The sequence below is a fragment of the Syngnathus acus genome, chromosome 1, assembly GCF_901709675.1.
Source record: "Syngnathus acus chromosome 1, fSynAcu1.2, whole genome shotgun sequence".
Lineage (NCBI taxonomy): Eukaryota > Metazoa > Chordata > Actinopteri > Syngnathiformes > Syngnathidae > Syngnathus > Syngnathus acus.
The window spans coordinates 18,316,067-18,335,629 of NC_051087.1; the positions used below are offsets into that span (position 1 = coordinate 18,316,067).

General features: G+C 47.2%; 1 protein-coding gene and 1 long non-coding RNA gene across 5 annotated transcripts in view; one reads left to right on the forward strand and one right to left on the reverse strand.

Moving 5' to 3' along the window:
• Window positions 1-14,857, reverse strand: part of LOC119124997 — a 33,662-nt gene extending 18,805 nt beyond the window's left edge. Inside the window, exon 1 of the long non-coding RNA XR_005098400.1 lies at window positions 14,847-14,857. This is a non-coding gene — a long non-coding RNA (uncharacterized LOC119124997). The remainder of the gene's footprint in view (window positions 1-14,846) is intronic.
• Window positions 1-19,563, forward strand: part of galnt7 (UDP-N-acetyl-alpha-D-galactosamine: polypeptide N-acetylgalactosaminyltransferase 7) — a 209,064-nt gene that overhangs the window by 175,845 nt on the left and 13,656 nt on the right. For 2 of the 4 annotated variants that reach the window (XM_037254645.1, XM_037254616.1), the window contains 3 exons: window positions 6,261-6,389; window positions 13,342-13,372; window positions 16,129-16,201. In XM_037254645.1, the coding sequence (XP_037110540.1) occupies window positions 6,261-6,389; window positions 13,342-13,372; window positions 16,129-16,201 (233 nt within the window). The remainder of the gene's footprint in view (window positions 1-6,260; window positions 6,390-13,341; window positions 13,373-16,128; window positions 16,202-19,563) is intronic. The other 2 variants (XM_037254626.1, XM_037254636.1) reach the window with 2 other exon arrangements.

Here is a 19,563-nt window from a genome sequence, read left to right on the forward strand (position 1 = left end):
ATATTCCAAAATTGTGTGTTGCTACGTGTTTGAACAGGTTGTGTCCTCCCAGTTGCTAACAATTTAAGTTATTGGATTTGTTAGTTTCCATCAGGTCACCCCTATGTCAAGCTTTAACACCATCTCTTGGTGAAATGTTTGAACTACTACATGTTTTGGGATAGCCAATGTGCCGGGGCCAAATTCGATACCCAATTTTACACCATCTTGTACCACCATGCCACTTGACAATAGTCAGACTTGCCTCCACACACAGTTTGGGTTCTGGTACAAGCCCTCTTGAGAGGGGCTGGACTCTCTTCCACTCTGGATTTGCCCGAGGTGAGAGGTCTCGAGCATACTTATTGCCCCCCGGCTGGGCGCCTGCACATTGAAGTTCACCATGGTGAGGGTCCTAACTGTTGTTTGTGTCTATGCACCAAACGGCAGCTCAGAGTACCCACCCTTTTTGGAGTCCTTGGAAGAAGTGCTGGAGAGCGCTCCTTCTGGGGACTCCATCGTTCTGCTGGGTGACTTCAATGCTCATGTGGGCAATGACAGTGAGACCTGGAAGAGCGTGATTGGGAGGAACGCCCCCCCCCCCGATCTGAACTTGAGCGGTGTTCTATTATTGGACTTCTGTGCTCAACACGGATTGTCCATAATGAACACCATGTTCAAACATAAGGGTTTCCATGTGTGCACTTGGCACCAGGACACCCTAGGCCGCAGTTTGATGATCGACTTTGTAGTCGTGTCATCGGATTTGCGGCCGCATGTTTTGGACACTCGGGTGAAGAGAGGAGCGGAGCTGTCAACTGATCACCACCTGATGGTGGGTTGGCTCAGATGGTGGGGGAAGATGCCGGTCTGACCTGGCAGACCCAAACGTACTGTGAGGGTCTGCTGGGAACGTCTGGCAGAATCCCCTGTCAGGAAGAGCTTCAACTCCCACCTCCGGCAGAGCTTTTCCCAAGTCCCAGAGGAAGCGGGGGACATTGAGACCGAGTGGACCATGTTCCGTGCCTCTGTTGTTGAGGCAACCGACTGGAGCTGTGGCCGTAAGGTGGTCGTGCCTGTCGTGGCAGCAACCCCGAACCCGCTGGTGGACTCCGGCGGTGAGGGATGCCGTCAAGCTGAAGAAGGAGTCCTATCAGGCCATTTTGGCCTGTGGGACTCCATAGGCAGCTGACAGGTACTGAATGGCCAAGCGGAACGCGGTTTCGGCGGTTGCTGAGGCAAAAACCCAGGTGTGGGGGGAGTTTGGCGAGGCCATGGAGAATAACTTCCGGACGGCTCCGAGGAAATTCTGGGCCACCATCCGGTGTCTCAGGAGGGGGAAGCAGTGCACCGTCAAAACTGTTTACAGTGGAGATGGCGTGCTGCTGACCTCGACTCAGGACGTTGTGAGTCGGTGAGGAGAATACTTCGAAGACCTCCTCAATTCCACCGACATGCCTTCCATTGTGGAAGCAGGGCCTGGAGACTCTGAGGTGGACTCTCCAATCTCTGGGGTCAAAATTACTGAGATAGTTAAAAAACTCCTTGGAGGCAAGGCCCCAGGGGTGGATGAGATCGGCCCGGAGTTCTTAAAGGCTCTGGATGTTGTGGCGCTGTCCTGGCTGATGCACCTCTACAACATTGCGTGGTTCCGGGACACTGCCTCTGGATTGGCAGACTGGGGTGGTTGTTCCCCTCTTTAAGAAGGGAGACCGGACGGTGTGTTCTAACTACAGAGGAATCATAACTCCTCAGCCTCCCTGGTAAGGTCTATTCAGGGGTGCTGGAGAGGAGAGTCCGTCGGATTCAGGAGGAGCAATGTCGTTTTCGTCCTGGCCGTGGAAGAGTGGACCAGGTCTATACCCTTGGCAGGATCCTCGAGAGTGCATGGGAGTTTCCTCAACCACATGTGTTTTGTGGACTTTGGAGAAGGCGTTCGACCGTTGCTTCGGGAGTACGGGGTTCCAAACCAACTGATAAGGGCGGTTCGGTCCCTGTATCATCGATGCCAGAATTTGGTCCGCATTTCCAGCAGTGAGTCAGATTCGTTCTCAGTGAGGGTTGCCCTTTGTCACCGATTTGTTCATAAAGTTAACTTTTATGGACAGAATTTTCAGGCACAGCCGAAGTGTTGAGGGTTGTCCGGTTTGGGAACCTCAGCATTGCATCTCTCCTTTTTGCAGACGACGTGGTGCTGTTGACTTCTTCAAGCCGTGATCTCCAGCTCTCACCGAAGCGGTTCGCAGCCGAGTGTGAAGTGGTCGGGATGAGGGTCAGCACCTCCAAATCTGAGTCCATGGTCCCCAGTCGGATGGAATGCCCTCACCGATCCTGCCCCAAGTGGAGGAATTCAAGTATCTTGGGGTCTTGTTTACGAGCGAGGGCAGGATGGAGCGTGAGATCGACAGGCGGATCGGTGAAGCGTCGGCTGTAATGCGGACTCTGTACCGGTCCATCGTGGTGAAGAGAGAGCTGAGCCAAAAGGCAAAGCTCTCAATTTATCGGTCGGGCTACGCTCCTACCCTCACCTATGGTCACGAGCTATGGGTTGTGACCAAAAGAACAAGATCCCGGATACAAGCGGCCGAAATGAGATTACTCCGCAGGGTGTCCGGGCTTTCCCTTAGATATAAGGTGAGAAGCTCGGTCATTCGGGAGAGACTCGGAGTAGAGCTGCTGCTGCTCCTCCACGTTGAGAGGAGCCAGATGAAGGGGCTCGGGCATCTCATCAGGATGCCTCCTGGACGCCTCCATGGGGAGGTGTTCCGGGCATGTCCCACCGACAAGAGACCCCGTGGACAACCCAGGATGCGCTGGAGAGACTATGTCTCTCAGCTGACCTGGGAATGCCTTGGTATCCACCGGGATGAGCTGGACGAAATGGCTGGGGAGAGGGAAGTCTGGGAGTCCCACCTAAAGCTGCTGCCCCCGCGACCCGACCCCAGATAAGCGGAAGAAGATGGATGGATGGTCCGCCTATTCTCTATTCTGTACTATCACACTCGATCTTTCACACCCCATTCCTTCCGACAAAACACCAACGGGACAGCGGTCCCAATTTTGTTGTATACCTGAAAATATAGGCATTCTATTCTGTCTTACTTGATTAAATCAACCCAAACAGCAGGACAGTATTCAGCTGCCTCCTCAGCTTCTTCCACATGTCTTGCTCTACTTACAATCACAAATATTTTAACAGTAAAGAAAATAAATATTATGTACTCAGACGTGTGCAACACACGCACCAATACGACATTCCCTACAATGCAACGGTACCCCGCGAAGTCACAGCAGCGCGCACAAGCGGCTTCATTATTCATCAGCAGTCAGAGCAGAGATCAACTTTCAGGTACCCCCCCTCCTTAAAAACGCAAGGTGGACGTTGAGAACAGGGGGTTTCAAGTCAGGTGGGAGGCAGACTACATGTTCACAGAGGCAAAAGGCAAACCTGTGTGTCTTCTGTGTGGAGAAATATTGGCGGTAATGAAAGAATATAATCTAAGAAGGCACTATCAAACTTCTCAAACACAAAGACAAGAATATGGACACCGAACAAAGGCTACAGAAGGTGGAAGAATTAAAACGAGGCAGGCTATGTTCATATATGCCAAATCACAAAGCGAAGCTGCTGTCAAGGCTAGCTTTATTGTGGCAAAAGAGGTCTCAAAATTAGGCCGGCCCTTTACAGGAGAGTTTATCAAAAACTGTATGCTTAAAGTTTGTGACGCAGTGTGCCCAGACAAAAGACAACTCTTCTCAAACATAAACTTGAGCAGAAACACTGTTGCTGAACGTGTAGACTAGCTTTCCACCAATATAAAAGAACAACTTGTGAGAAAGGGAAAATATTTCATCGCATATTCTCTTGCTGTGGATGAAAGCACGGACACATCTGACATTGCCCAGCTGTCAATTTTCGATCGTGGAGTAGATTCCATCCTAAGCATAACAGAAGAGTTTTTGGCATTACGTCCTATGCATGGCACAACTACAGGACAGGATTTGTATGAAGAGGTATCCAGATGCATGTTTATGGTCTAAGAAATACGATCCTTTATGGACAATAATGATGATGGATGGATGAATGAACGGACGGACAGAGGTGGGTGGGTGTGGCGGCCGGTTGGGGGGGGCGACGGGCGGATGAGCAAATGTGGTTGGGTTGGGAGGATGATGATGTGGATGATTGAGGATGATGTGGATGATTGAGGATACTTGAGGATGATGGATGGGTGGACGGACGAGCGGACTGGACGGACTGACCGACCGACCGACTTCCTGATGAGTTTAGAGTAGAGCTCCAGAGACTTTTCGTAGGTCTTGGGCTGTAAAACACCTTTATGTCTCAAAGTTTTGGTAGATCTTGGTGAAACGTTTCTTTAGTTTAAAGGAGACAAGGAGGGCTGGAATGCCGGCAGACCAGGATGTCTAGGCAAACTAACAAGCCGGTCAGCGAGCGCGCGTCATGTGTCATCGAAACAGACAGTTATAGCATGCTCGTGGTCGGGGACAGGCACAAGGTTGAGCCAAACGGAGTCCAAAGCAGATCATAAAAACAGGCTTTTGCTAAAAAGTGAATCAGGAAACAGACATCGCGCTACACTGCGGTAAACGGGAATCAGGTGGGATACCAGAACCAGGTGGCAAGCATACGTGTATCAAGGCAGACAAACCACCACAGATTGGCGGGCCTAATCAGCCGATAACATGGGCACAGGTGGCAGCGATCAGCACTAATTAGCGCGCGCAGGTCCGCATTCGATATGTGCTCCCCCACGGACCAGCGCCAGCATGGGGAGAGCAGAGCGGAGCCGTGACACGTTAACAGTAGTCTTTTTGTGAATTTGATTTTAAGTGAAGCCGTAAGGAATGTTTCTAAAAATCAGGTTAACTTGAAAATGTTTAAAAAGTATTAAACTGGCCGGCACGGCAAGAGCAGAGCGGAACAGTGACACCTTTACGGTACTTTTTTTATGACTTTGAGTTTTAGTGAAGCCCTTAAGAATGTTTCTAAAAGTCATTTTAACTTTAAAATGTTCAAAAGTGTTTAGGAACACAATAAAGTGTTCTTGTGTGGATATCGTAAAAATATTGACTCCACATCGCAGATTTTCACCTTTCGCGAGGGTTCTTGGAACCAATTATCAGCAATAAACAAGGGATCGTTGTACAGATGTAAATGGTAAATCGGCTGAACGCTTTTCTAGATATGTTACTCAAAACTCTTCACACTGCATCCTCGTTCACCTGCTGATGACATACAATCGGGATCAACTAGACCAGGGGTCGGCAACCTTTTTTACTCAAAGAGCCATTTGGGACCGCCCCCCAATGAAAAGAAAGCACCCGGAGCCACAACCCATTTTTACATCATTATATATATTATGCATGTATATATTATGCTATGTACAAAAAACTAATGCATTTATGAATATGAAATCAACGAACTGCTGCAGAGAACACAGAATTTTATTTCTGCATGTAACAAAAAGCATTTTACACTTGGTTGATGCTTAATTTCAAATAAAATACCCGGTGTCTATTTGAGTCCTCGTATTTAAGAAATAAAAATCCAAACTTACCCAACCCACTGAACAAAAAATGCAAACAGCCTGCAGTCACCTGTCCTCTTATTTATGAGATAAAAATCCAAACTTATCCAAATATTATCCACCAGCACTGAACGAACAATGCAAACCAAAAAAATGCGCAGTCTGCTTCTGTCCCATCGCGTGTACTGGAGTGTGCAGCCAGTTGTCCTCCTGAATTAAAAAAAAGGACTACTTCACTTAATATATAGCTATCACGCTGGTAGTGTGCTGGAAAAACGACGGCTGCCAGACGTGAGGGACGCCAGGAATTCGAATGTCGCACATCGGCGGATGTGACGCATATTTTGGGCGGTAAAAATATTAAAAACGTTTAATTTTAATGTTACAAGTTTACCATAATCTTCAAATTCACAATTATATTTTAAAATGAACAAACTAAAATAAAATTTAATTTTTATAGAATACTCATTATTTTCCAAAGTCACAGGGAGCCACAACAGAAGGATGAAAGAGCCACATGTGGCTCCGGAGCCATGGGTTGCCGACCTATGAACTAGACGTTCAGTGTCTTGCTCAAGGACATTTCGACATGATGACAAGGGCTGGGGAATCGAATTCCCCACCTCTGGGTTGGCAGACGACCACTTTACCACTGAGCCATGTTGCCCCAGTCAATGTGGCTCAAGAAAAGTTTTTTGTTGCTCTCTGATTTTGTATGTCTGTGTGCAGCTGTTCCGAATCAATGAAGCCAACCAGCTGATGCAGTATGACCAGTGTCTGACCAGAGGAGGTGATAATTCAGCTGTCATCATCACACATTGTGACCAGAACCAGTACACTGAATGGAGGTATTTCAAGGTGATGCCAACACATTATTTACCCCCACTTACATGATGAAATATACCAAGTGACAACATAGTCGTTAAAATGTATTTTATAAGTGGCATTTAGACCTTAACCATTTCATATGTTTTATATTCAATCAATGTGCCCTATTGTACCCAGAAAAGTTCAAGAGGTGAGTTGGGTATGTGGGCTTTTCATTGCTGAGCTCAAGGGCTCCATGGCTGTGGTCATAATGTAAACTTGCATCTCTCCGGCTATTTTCAATCCCTTTTGCCCACTCTCTGAGCCCGTGGTTTTTCAGTCTGTTACTTTTGGTTCACAGATAACTGCGTATAACGTTACACATTATGGTGCTACATTGTATGTTGCTGTGGGGAAACTGTTCTGTTCTTGTGAATCTCTGGTTGTTAGAAAAGTACTGATATTGTTTGTCATAGTTAATTGTTCAAATGTAGTATTATATTAGGTTAAGCGTACCTCAAAACTACTCAAGGGAAAAAAGTCAATTTTTGTTTAGTAATCCTTAGTAGAATTATGCATGCGCGATGCAGTTTTAGAGCTTTCCTCCTCATGGCACTTTCAGCCCAATGAAACCTACCCAGAATAAATACTCGAGAACGGTAACATTAGCAATCAATGGGATCATGGATTTGGGTCTGCTGTGTTTAACACCTACCACTACAAAGTGATGTGTTAACAGTTCGGCTCCTCTCATCACATGGGCGTTTAAAACATACAGGAACAGGTCTGATCATATGACAAAATCAATCGTCAATCTCTGTTGTAACATGTTGATGACACTGTGCCACTCAAAGCTCAGTGGCCTGACCTCACAATCAGGAGTTACTGTGGTATGTGGGAGGCGACCAATTGACAATTGTTCAGTCGCGTCTGTTTTAATCTAATAATTTTAAATCGTGAACAGCATAATGAAGAGAACTGTTTACCAATTCTGATGTAATCCAGAATGTCTTGGTCTATTCTTGTATGAAATAGCTGCTGTGAGCAGCCCCACTCGCCATTTCTTGTTAATGGCAACGATAAGATATTATCCTGAGAGTATTCAGGAATTTTAGAAGTTCTAGTGCTCTCAATGACATTGAACCATGAATAATTTAAAGTGGATATACAGTCGTATGCAAAAGTTTGGGCACCCCTGATCATTTTCATGATTTTCCTTTACAAATCATTGGTTGTTCGGATCAGCAATTTCAGTTAAATATATCATATAGCAGACAAACACAATGATATTTGAGAAGTGAAATGAAGTTTATAGAATTTACAGAAAGTGTGCAATCATTACTTGAACAAAAGTATGCAGGTGCATAAATGTTGGCACCCCAACAGAAAGATGACATCAATATTTAGTAGATCCTCCTTTTGCAGAAATAACAGCCTCTAAACACTCAAGTTACGGGTATTTAAGGTGGCCAGTTGCACGTTGTTCTCCTCTTTGCATCTTCTCTGAACAGTGGCAACATGGGAGCCTCAAAACAACTGACAAATGACCTGAAAACAAAGATTGTTCAACGTCATAGTTTAGGGCAGACGTGGGCCACATCCGGCCCACGGGGCCGTTTAATCCGGCCCGCCAAACCTGAATAAATTGTATTATTAAACATTTTTTTTTGTCATTATCCTTGCAATGACTGCGTTTCCCCAGTAGATAGGGAAACGCCCGCCCGCGCATTTACTCACAGAAGCAGTGTCAGAAAGCTCGGTGTACTCTCACAAGTGCGTGTATGTACTAAGTAGTATGGACCCGGCACACTCCGCGCTCTATTTCTATCAGTGCCGAATTTCGAGTGTGGGCTGTAACGTCAGCATTCTCGTAATTCGCGCGCTGAGCTTTCAGATACAGTTTTACGCTAAAGCCACCCACAAACCTTCCTCTGGAATCCTTCCATTAAAATGAGTGGCCCAAGGAAAAGAAAGGCGGACACTGAGTGCCGAGTGTTTAAAAAAAAAAGTGGACAATTTGGCTCGACCGGCGTGTATGAGCAGACGTTCAGCCACGTGAACATCAACAGAGTCACAGATCTAGGTTAAGGGACACCTCGGCTCTATCCTAAGAATTGCCACAACAAATTTTACTCTAGACTATGATGCACAAGCAAAAAAAGGGAGACCAACAACACTGTTCCCACTGAAAATGAAGGGGAGTTTGTTGTAAAAAAAATGCATTATGAAAATAATTTATATACTATATTATGTATTTATAAATAGCATGGATTTAAACTAGCGACCATTCTCATTTTCAAACAATGCAGGATGCTCAAGGACATTGATGCACCACCTGTTTGCGACTAATGTTAACTTTTAAACGTTTCAAGGCCGATTTTAAGAAAGTGTTTCCCGTTTCCTCACCTCTGTCACCAGGTGTTTGTGAGTTAAAGCTCTGCTCTGATTTTCAGATATCCGTCACCGTGTTGCCGTTTTGATGTCTTTATGACTTTATTTAGATGTATTCTTTCACTCATTCTTCAAGATGATGTATTTTGTCAGAATGTTTGCCGTTTTATGTGATTTTGCCTCATAATTATAAACATCTTTCATAAATGTGACCTGCAGCCACTGAAGTGATGCAAACTGTTATTCATAATAACAGTGTCATATTTAATGAGAATCACTGATAATAGTTTTTTGGTGAAATATTGTTTTTTTCTGTTAATAAATGCATTTGTTTTCAAAAACCTTTTTTTCGAATATCCATGCTTTACTACCTACTAAAGGCCAAAACCTTTTATGCAATGACCTTTACATGTCATTTATATTACTTCACACAAACACTACATCCATCTGCTCCTGGTTCGGCCCCCCCAGTCAAAATTTAGAACCCAATTCGGCCCGCAAGTCAAAAAGTTTGCCCACCCCTGGTTTAGGGGATGGTTATAAAAAGCTAGCTCAAAGATTTTAGCTGTCAGTTTGCACTTTGAGGAACATAGTGAGGAAATTGAAGACCACAGGCACAGTTCTAGTTAAGGCCCGGAGTGGCAGGCCGAGAAAAATCTCAGATAAAGATCTGAGAAGGAGGCTCGTCTCCACTCACCCAGGGCCAAGAAGCCAAGAAGCTCCTTCTCCTCCACCCTCAAACCACCAATAGCCTTTCACTACACCCCCAACCCTAAGTGGTCCGCTCCCCCCACAAACTGGGAGAAGTTATTGGAACAGACTGGTCGCTGTGGGCTGTTTCAGGCACCTTCTCCCCTTTGCCATCCGCCTCAAACCCGCCCGGCCCTCCTCGCCCCCCCTACCCCCACACCTCCCTCTTCGCCCCCTCCTTCCACACCCCCTGCCACAGCCCCCCTGGGAAGTACAGAGAGTACTCTCCCCTTCCCCTCATCAACCTCCATCACCCTCGCCAACCCCGCCCCCCCTACTGTAGCCTTCCCCAAAACCTGGCCCGCTGACGGCAGGACAACCAGCAGAGCATCCACCATCCACAACCCACCTCCTAGGCAGACACGGCGATGCCAAAACCCCCGCCCCACCCTTTTCTACCCATCACCATTCCAGCCACACTCCTGGCCATTTCAACGCAGGCCAGCTCTCCTCCCTACCCACCGTCCTCTCTGCCGCGTGCCCTAACAAGCCACTGGCCAGCTCACTGTAGACCAGCTCTCCTCCCTACCCCTCCCTACCCACCATCTTCTCTGCCACATGCCTTAACACGCCACTGGCCAGCTCACTGTCGACCAGCTCTCCTCCCAACCCCCCGCTACCCACCACCTTTCCTCCCACCCCCGCCCCGTCACCCCCTTTTCAAGCCCTCACTTCCCCGACCCCTCCCACCACACCACGCTCAGCGCCACCAGCGTTCTGACAGGACAAGGACCGCAGCCCTGCCGGCACCAAACTGTCCACCCACCCATACGCGCGTCCCCTCTGTGCTGGTGGTTGGATCCTCAATGGTGCGCCACGTTTCCCTCCCCAAAGCTGAGACCCACTCATTCTCCGGAGCCAAGGTCCTCCACATCAACACCCGCATCCCCCAACTGACAGCTCACCGTCCACAGATCTCCACTGTCATCATACACATCGGGACCAATGACATCAAACTCCAGCAGTCAGAGACGCTCACACAACATTTTCGCACACTCATCTCCACCGTTTCTGCAACTGGTAAGGCCTTCATTATCTCCGGCCCCTTTCCATCTCCACGACTCACCGACACCCAGTTCAGTCGGATCCGTGATCTACACATCTGGCTCCAGGCCCATTGCACCGCCAACAAGATCCCCTATACCAGGGGTGTCAAGATCCTTTCCTCAGGGGCCGAATCCCTACATGTTTTCCAAGTTTCCCTCGTTAAACACACCTGATTCAATTAATCAGGCTCCTGCTGAAAGTGAGGACGAACTGGTCATTTGAATCAGGTGTGTTTAACAAGGGAAACTTGGAAAACATGTAGGGATTCGGCCCCCGAGGAAAGGAGTTTGACACCCCTGCCCTATACCAATAACTTCACAACCTTCTGGAAACAGCACAATCTTTTTGCAAGGGACGGTTTACACCTCAACCAGGCGGGGGCACGGCTGCTCTCCCTCTCCATGGAGCTCACTCTGGAATCCCTGGACTGGCTCCATGAGTCGTGACGCGAGGATAGTCCGATCCATTCTCTCCCTCACAACAACAGTTCACCTCCCCTCAGACCTCGGACTAACCAAGATCCCCCCCGCTCCCCCACACGCTAGTCCTCACACCTGGCCCCTTTACTCCACCCCCCCACCTTCACCAAAGGAAAAACCACACCACTGTCACACACTACCTTCCCACTGCAAAAAAATCATATCCACACTTCTTTTAGAGTATCCACCACCGGCTATCGATCTCAGGCACAATTAACCAATCATAATAACCTCATAAATATCCCACTAAACCCTAGCCCAAAACTACATGCCTCTGGAGCTCGCTCCCAGCCCATCACGCAATCTTATTCCAGTCAAACAGATGCCGGCACCCAATCTAGCACCCATAATAACGTACAAATGACTAAACGGAAAAATAAGTACCACATAAAACAGATTCAAACCATATCCCAATTAAACAATATTAAAGGTTTTAAAATATGCCACCTCAATGCAAGAAGCATCACATCAAAGCTTGATGAAATAAAAATACTCACTGAACAAGGCAAACCACATCTTCTCATCATTACAGAATCGTGGCTTTCTCCTATCACACCAGACTCGTTTATCTCCATAGACAATTATCAACTACACAGAAGAGACCGGCAAATAAACCTGGTGGTGGTATTCTATTACTAGTAAATAAACTATATGCACACACAGTAACCACAATCACAACAGAAACTGAAACAATGCAACTGGTCATCAGCTTTACCAACCAACATGCAATCACAGTTATTGCCAGTTACAGGCCGCCAAACACAAACCCCACAGATTATATTAAAAATCTATCCAATATTATAAAAAATATAAAAACAAAGGAATATATTATAATTGGCGACTTGAATTTAGACTACAAAGAAAATCATCCAAACCTCTAAAAAGCATGGCAGAAAAATTAGGACTGATAAAAGAACCAACTAGAATATGTCACAATTGCAGCTCTATTCTTGATCTCCTCTTCACCGATCAACCCGCAAAATATAGCATATCAGGAGTCATCCACGTCGCTGTATCAGACCATTCTCTCATATACAAACCTCGGAAAAATCATCAACAGTGCACTATTTCAAATATACCAAGATCTAAGATACCACAGTATGAAACCGAAATAAAGAATAGAATAAATAAAGAAAGAGGTTTGGCTTGTGGGATAAAGCGGATGAATAGACTACAGAGGCAGTTGACAGATACCGGCTGGCCAAGCAGAATGCACCTTTGGGGGTGGGGCGTGGAAGAATTTTGACGAGGCCATGGAAAAAAACTTCCAGACAGCTTCAAGGAAGTTCTGGTCTACCATCCAGCATCTCAGGAGGGTAAAGCAGTGCTCCATTAACACTGAATATAGTAGAGATGGGGTGTTGCTGACCTTGACTCGGCATGTTGTGAGTCGGTGGCGAGAGGACCTCTTCACTGCCACCAACACACCTTCCCTAGAGGACGCAAAGGGTGTAGACTCTGAGGTGGGCTCTCCAATCTCCAGTGGGCTCTCCCTACCTGTGGTTAATCTCCTTTGTGGAAAAGCTCCGGGGGTGGATGAGATCCGCTGGGAGTTCCTAAAGGCTGCGGATGTTGTGGGGCTAGGTGACACACCATTACATCTTGTGGACATCGGGTTCAGATTGGCAGACCGTGGTAGTAGTCCCCCAGTGTAAGAATGGGGACTAAAGTGTGTGTTCCAACTACAGAGGAATCACACTCCTCAGCCTCTATTGAGAGGTGCTGGAGAGGTTTATCGGTTGGTCAAATCTCAAATTCAGGATGATCAATGTGGTGTTTGTAGCAGCTATGGAACAGTGGACCATCTCTACAACCTCAGCAGGGTCCTCAAGTGTGCATGGGAGGTCGCCCAACAAATCTACATTTGTTTTATATATTTGGAGAAGGCGTTTGACTGTGCACCTCGGGGAGTTATATTGTGGTCCTTTGGGAGTACGGAGTACCGAACACCTTGATAAGGACAGCTTATCACTGTGTACCACTGTTGCCAGAGTTTGGTCAGAATTTCTAGGCGCCGCCATGGCATTTAAGGGTTCCGGTTTTGGTGGCCTCAGTATTGCATCTCTGCTATTTGTAGATGAATTGATACTTTTGGCTTCTTCAAGCTGTGATCTCCAACTGGAGAGGTTCACAGCCGACTGCAAAGCGGTTGTTGGTGGGTGGGTGGTCTTGGACGGACGGACAGATGGACGGACGGAACAGACGGACGGACGGGCGCGACAAACAAACAAACGAAAGAACATTGGCCATGTTTTTTAATGGATATTTGACAGCAAAACATGTTGATAGAATGTACCACTGTTTTTCTCAGTATCTTTTTTTCATTCTGCTTTCAGGATCTCCATCGCTTCACTCATGTACCAACAGGTAAAAATATCTGGGAATGTACTATGCTTGACTTCTTTGGGATTAATGCAGCAACTTTCTGTCAGAAACATATCTAATGTGGCACCCCACACCAGGGTACAAAATACAACAGTTCATCTTTCAGTAAATAAGGGTTCAAGGGTTTTCTTATTCAGCTCTTCATAAACTCTTCAGAGTTCTCAGGTTTAAACATGTTTTAAAAAAGTGCTTGGTAAAAGCAGCAAATGAAATAATTAGGTAGTGAAGGGAAGAGATGCTTTCAGATGTTCCCAAAGTGAGAAAAAACAAGATGCTGACTAATGTTTTAAACTGTTGCTAACTAAACCATGCTTTTGATAATGTAGCTAAAGGAGAAGTTAAATTAAAAAGAAACAACTGCAATAGGAGAAAAACCCAATCATTGACAGATGATCAAACAGATGAAGCCAATAAGTTTTTCATGTACTTGCAAGCTCAATCCTCGCAGGCACCACCCAAGCAACCTTACAAAAAAATAAAACTTCAAACCGATATTTAGTGTTTTAGTCAAGGGTGCACAAAAATGCACAAATTGTACGGTTCTCAAATGAGCACCAAAGATTGTCGTGCTCATACCTTTTCCTGATCCACTGACCTCAAGGATTGACTCGCAGCACATATGGCAAAAGGAGGGCCTTTGGTCCATATCTGCCCCATCCACAGCCTCTGAAGCCTTAGGAATTCAAACTTAAAGATCTAGTATACTTACTGTATCTTATATTTTGCGGAACACATTTGCACTGAAGCCTTACTGGTGGAACATAATATAAAATAATGTAAAATGTATTGGTTCTCCTAGATTATTCAATGGGGTATGTGATTTTTTTTTTCTTTCCTGATCTGCACAGAAAGCAAATATCTGAAATATCTGTGTTATAAATATTATTCTGGCAACATGGCAACTTATTTTTTTCCTCGTGACACCAAAATATAATATTATAACTGTATTCTGATAAGATTACATTTTTCCCTCAAGCATGCATTTCAGCAGGGCAATCAAACAAGAGCAGCGAGTTGACTTAAATGATGCCAACTTAAAGGAAGGGTAACGCGAGCCATCATCGTCCCTTATGTGATAGAACCAGTGTTCCCTCTAAGCTGCGCAGCTGCGCAATTGCGCACTGCTCGCGAAGTCTCTGCGCACAAGAAACTCCATGCTGCACACAAAATTAAATTCAGCATACACTAATTGCTCAGTATCTAATGTTAGACGTAATCTAATCTAATTAAGTGGACCAATGACTTTCTTTCTGTGCCTTTCTATAGTGCAAATCAGTGATTGACCAGCCAATGTTATATGGTTCACTTACGCTACATAGCCAATCATAGCATTGACAGTGCCTGAAAATGTGTCCTACCCATCCGTCCCGTGCAGGTTTGCTAGCTAACAACACTGCGGCGTAGTCAAGAGATGCAAATGCTAAGTTAGCTAACCCCTTATCATGGCAAAACGAACGAGCAGCGACGCATCCACTCGTCAAGCCAAAGTACTGTAAATAAGAGATGCCGCGGTTCTTTTAAGATGGAATGGTTGTCGGAGTGTGTGCAAATAAAAGAACAAACGGTGAAGCTGGGTGTGATTTTCTCTTTTTTGAGTGAGAATGGTCTACTATGCAAAACATGCAGTGAAGCCAAAGTGGCGGGCGGGTTTACGGAGGGAAAAATATGGACTGAATGGAAGTTTGGCTACCTCAAGCGTCACATTTAGCAGAAATGACATTTGAAAGCTGTTGGAATTGTACAAAGACTCAAGATGGGACAGGGGGTCGGTACATTATTGTGGGAGAGCGCAAAAGACCGACAGAAAAGGAACGAGCTGTCACACAAAACAAATTCCGACCCTGAGTGTGTTAAAGTTCTCGTTGGCAATATTTTTATTTATTTTATTTATTTATTTATTTATTTATTTATTTATTTATTTATTTATTTATTTATTTGTTTGTTTGTTTGTTTGTTTGTTTGTTTGTTTGTTCAGTCATTCATTTATTTATTTAATCTGGTGTTGCACACAATGGTCCACAGTGTGCACAGGGAGCGTGTGTGTTTGCACAGACACTTGAAAAATTAGAGGGAACATTGGATAGAACTGTCTTTAAAAATGATGTTAGTTCTACAATTCCTCCCAATGAAAATACCCTCAAGAGATTTAACGGTATTTTCAAACAGAAGGTCGGTACACTTAGTGATGCCCACTTTTTGGGCTTGATTTGACACATCAGCTATCAATTGGCACCAACATTTAAATGGACATTTTCACTTATGACTACTTGAACAATCTCCAGGATTAGCCTCTCCTTGTCTGATTTAAGAAAAATGAGCAGCCTCTCTGCAGCTGAAGTTCCTTGTCACATCTGTCTATTACCTATCACTTGTCACTAACATACACAAACACAACGCTTTCCGAGAGGCTTTATGTAAGATAAATTGTTCACACGTTGTTATAGTATACTCAATTGAAATTGATAAGGGATCATTTGACTTTCATTTCATCTGAAGTCCACGCTGCCTATCCAATAAAGCAGGTGCTAATAACGACCACACTCAACTGAAGGGTCGGCCTCCTTGATGTATGAAGTATGGTGCTCCCAATCCTTCCAACAAGCCGACCTCTGAGCGTTTGATGCAGTCTGGGTTGAGCCTCCTGACTGAGCCACGAGCCGGCTGACACTTTTCTGTTTGTAAATTTCCATTTTCAGAAACTAGATACATTTTATTTTATTCTCGCTCACGTTCTGCAGTCGACCCGTGGTGCGTGAAAAGACCACTCACACAGTCGGAAAATTCATCAACTGCACAAAAAGGCAATGGTGGGTATGTGAGCACATTGCAAGGAGTACGTTGTAGAAGCAATAAAATAATTAAATGCGGAAATTAAGGCAATGTAAAGAGTGTTCATTTTTCTTGCGCCTAATTAAGCCTTGTTTGCAGTGTTTATCGCCTTTTATATTGAAGTCTAAGAAGAGTTAACCTGACATCCGTATATTTTGGACAAACAAACTGGATGTAGCTCATTTTTGCTACATGAACGTTTTTATGAACACGCTCATTCTGAGGCCAATGAACTATTTTGAAGGGCAGTTCATTTTCATAGGTTTTCTCTTCTTACACTTCAAAATAAAACCCCGCTAGAGACGCCATCCATCCATCCATCCATCCATACATCCATACATCCATACATCCATACATCCATACATCCATACATCCATCTTCTTCCGCTTATCCGGGGTCGGGTCGCGGGGGCAGCAGCTTTAGGAGGGACTCCCAGGCTTCCCTCTCCCCAGCCACTTCATCCAGCTCATCCCGGGAGATCCCAAGGTGTTCCCAGGCCAACTGAGAGACATAGTCTCTCCAGCGCGTCCTGTGTCGTCCCCGGGGTCTCCTACCGGTGGAACATGCCCGGAACACCTCCCCAGGGAGGCGTCCAGGAGGCATCCTGATGAGATGCCCGAGCCACCTCATCTGGCTCCTCTTAACGTGGAGGAGCAGCGGCTCTACTCCGAGTCTCTCCCGGATGACCGAGCTTCTCACCTTATCTCTAAGGGAGAGCCCGGACACCCTGCGGAGGAAACTCATTTCGGCCGCTTGTATCCTGGATCTCGTTCTTTCGGTCACGACCCATAGCTCGTGAGCATAGGTGAGGGTAGGAGCATAGATCAATCGGTAAATCGAGAGCTTTGCCTTTTGGCTCAGCTCTCTCTTTACCACGACGGATCGGTACAGAGTCCGCATTACTGCCGACGCTGCACCGATGCGCTTGTCGATCTCGCGCTCCATCCTGCCCTCACTCGTGAACAAGACCCCAAGATACTTGAACTCCTCCACTTGGGGCAGGATCTCATCCCCGATCCGGAGAGGGCATTCCACCCTTTTCCGACCGAGGGCCATGGACTCGGATTTGGAGGTTCTGACCCTCATCCCGACCGCTTCACACTCGGCTGCGAACCGCTCCAGTGAGAGCTGGAGATCACGGCCTTAAGAAGCCAACAGCACCACGTCGTCTGCAAAAAGCAGAGACGCGATGCTGAGGTCCCTAAACCGGACCCCCTCAACGCCTCGGCTGCACCTAGAAAGTCTGTCTATAAAAAATTAGGAACAGAATCTGTGACAAAGGGCAGCCTTGGCGGAGTCCAACCCTCACTGCGAACGAATCCGACTTACTGCCGGAAATGCGGACCAAACTCTGGCATCGGTGATACAGGGACCGAACCGCCCTTATCAGTTGGCTCGGCACCCCGTACTCCCGAAGCACCCTCCACAGAACCTCCCGAGGGACACGGTCGAACGCCTTCTCCAAGTCCACAAAACACATGTGGACTGGTTGGGCGAACTCCCATGCACCCTCGAGGAGCCTGTCGAAGGTGTATAGCTGGTCCACTGTTCCACGGCCAGGACGAAAGCCACACTGCTCCGCCTGAATCCGAGGTTCGACCTCCCGACGGACCCTCCTCTCCAGCACCCCTGAAAAGACCTTACCAGGGAGCCTGAGGAGTGTGATTCCCCTGTAATTGGAACACACCCTCTGGTCCCCCTTCTTAAAGAGGGGAACCACCACCCCAGTCTGCCAATCCAGAGGCACCGTCCCCGACGTCCACTCAATGTTGTAGAGGCGTGTCAGCCATGACAGCCCCACAACATCCAGAGCCTTTAAGAACTCCGGGCGGATCTCATCCACCCCCGGGGCCTTGCCACCGAGCAGTTTTTTAACTACCTCAGTGACTTTGACCCCAGAGATCGGAGATTCCGCCTCAGAGTCTCCAGGCCCTGCTTCCACAATGCGTGTAGGTGGAATTGAGGAGGTCTTCGAAGTATTCTCCCCACCGACTCACGACGTCCCGAGTCAAGGTCAGCAGCACGCCACCCCCACTGTAAACAGTGTTGACGGTGCACTGCTTCCCCCTGCTGAGACGCCAGATGGTGGACCAGAATTTCCTCGAAGCCTTCTGGAAGTCATTCTCCATGGCCTCGCCAAACTCCTCCCACGCCCGGGTTTTTGCCTCAGCAACCGCCGAAGCCGCGTTCCGCTTGGCCATCTGGTACCTGTCAGCTGCAGCCAAAACGGCCTGATAGGACTCCTTCTTCAGCTTGACGGCATCCCTTATCGCCGGTGTCCACCAGCGGGTTCGGGGATTGCCGCCACGACAGGCACCAACGACCTTAGGGCCACAGCTCCGGTCGGCTGTCTCATCAATGGAGGCGCGGAACATGGTCCACTCGGACTCAATGTCCCCCGCCTCCCCCGGGATGTAGGAAAAGCTCTGCTGGAGGTGGGATTTGAAGCTCTTCCTGACAGGGGATTCTGCCAGACGTTCCCAGCAGACCCTCACAGAGCGTTTGGGTCTGCCGGGTCGGACCGGCATCTTCCCTCACCATCGGAGCCAACCCACCACAAGGTGGTGATCAGTTGACAGCTCCGCCCCTCTCTTCACCCGAGTGTCCAAAACATGCGGCCGCAAATCCGATGAGACGACAACAAAGTCGATCATCGAACTGCAGCCTATGGTGTCCTGGTGCCAAGTGCACACATGGACACCCTTATGCTTGAACATGGTGTTCATTATAGAAAATCCGTGTCAAGCACAGAAGTCCAATAATAGAACACCGCTCGGGTTCAGATCGGGGGGGCCGTTCCTCCCAATCACGCCCTTCCAGGTCTCACCGCCTCACCGTCCATGCTGAAACCTTCAAAGAACACATCTCCTCCTATCGTGATGCTCTTCTTGCTGCCAAATCTGCTTACTTCTCATCTCTCATTAATAACACCAACCGGAACCCCCGCATACTGTTCTCCACCGTCAACAAATTGCTCCAGCCACCGGCCACCAATCCACCCTCCTCACCCGCCCTCTGTAACTGCTTCCTTGTCAACTTTAACAACAAAATCGCCCAAATCAACAGTTCTCTGACCGACACCAACCATCAATAACTCCTCCTCCCCCACCTCCCCTGCTCTCCTGCCCCCCCTTCCTGACCTCCCGCCCTTCCCCTCTCTCACTGCCTTCTCCCTTGTTGACTCCTCCACCATCCTAGACATCATCACCGCATCCAAGACAACCACCTGCTCTCTCGACCCCCTTCCAATTACCTTAACTAAGGCCTGCCTCCCTGTCTTCCTCCCTCACCTCACCACCCTTTTTAATCAGTCTCTATCCCTTGGCCACTTTCCCACTGTCTAT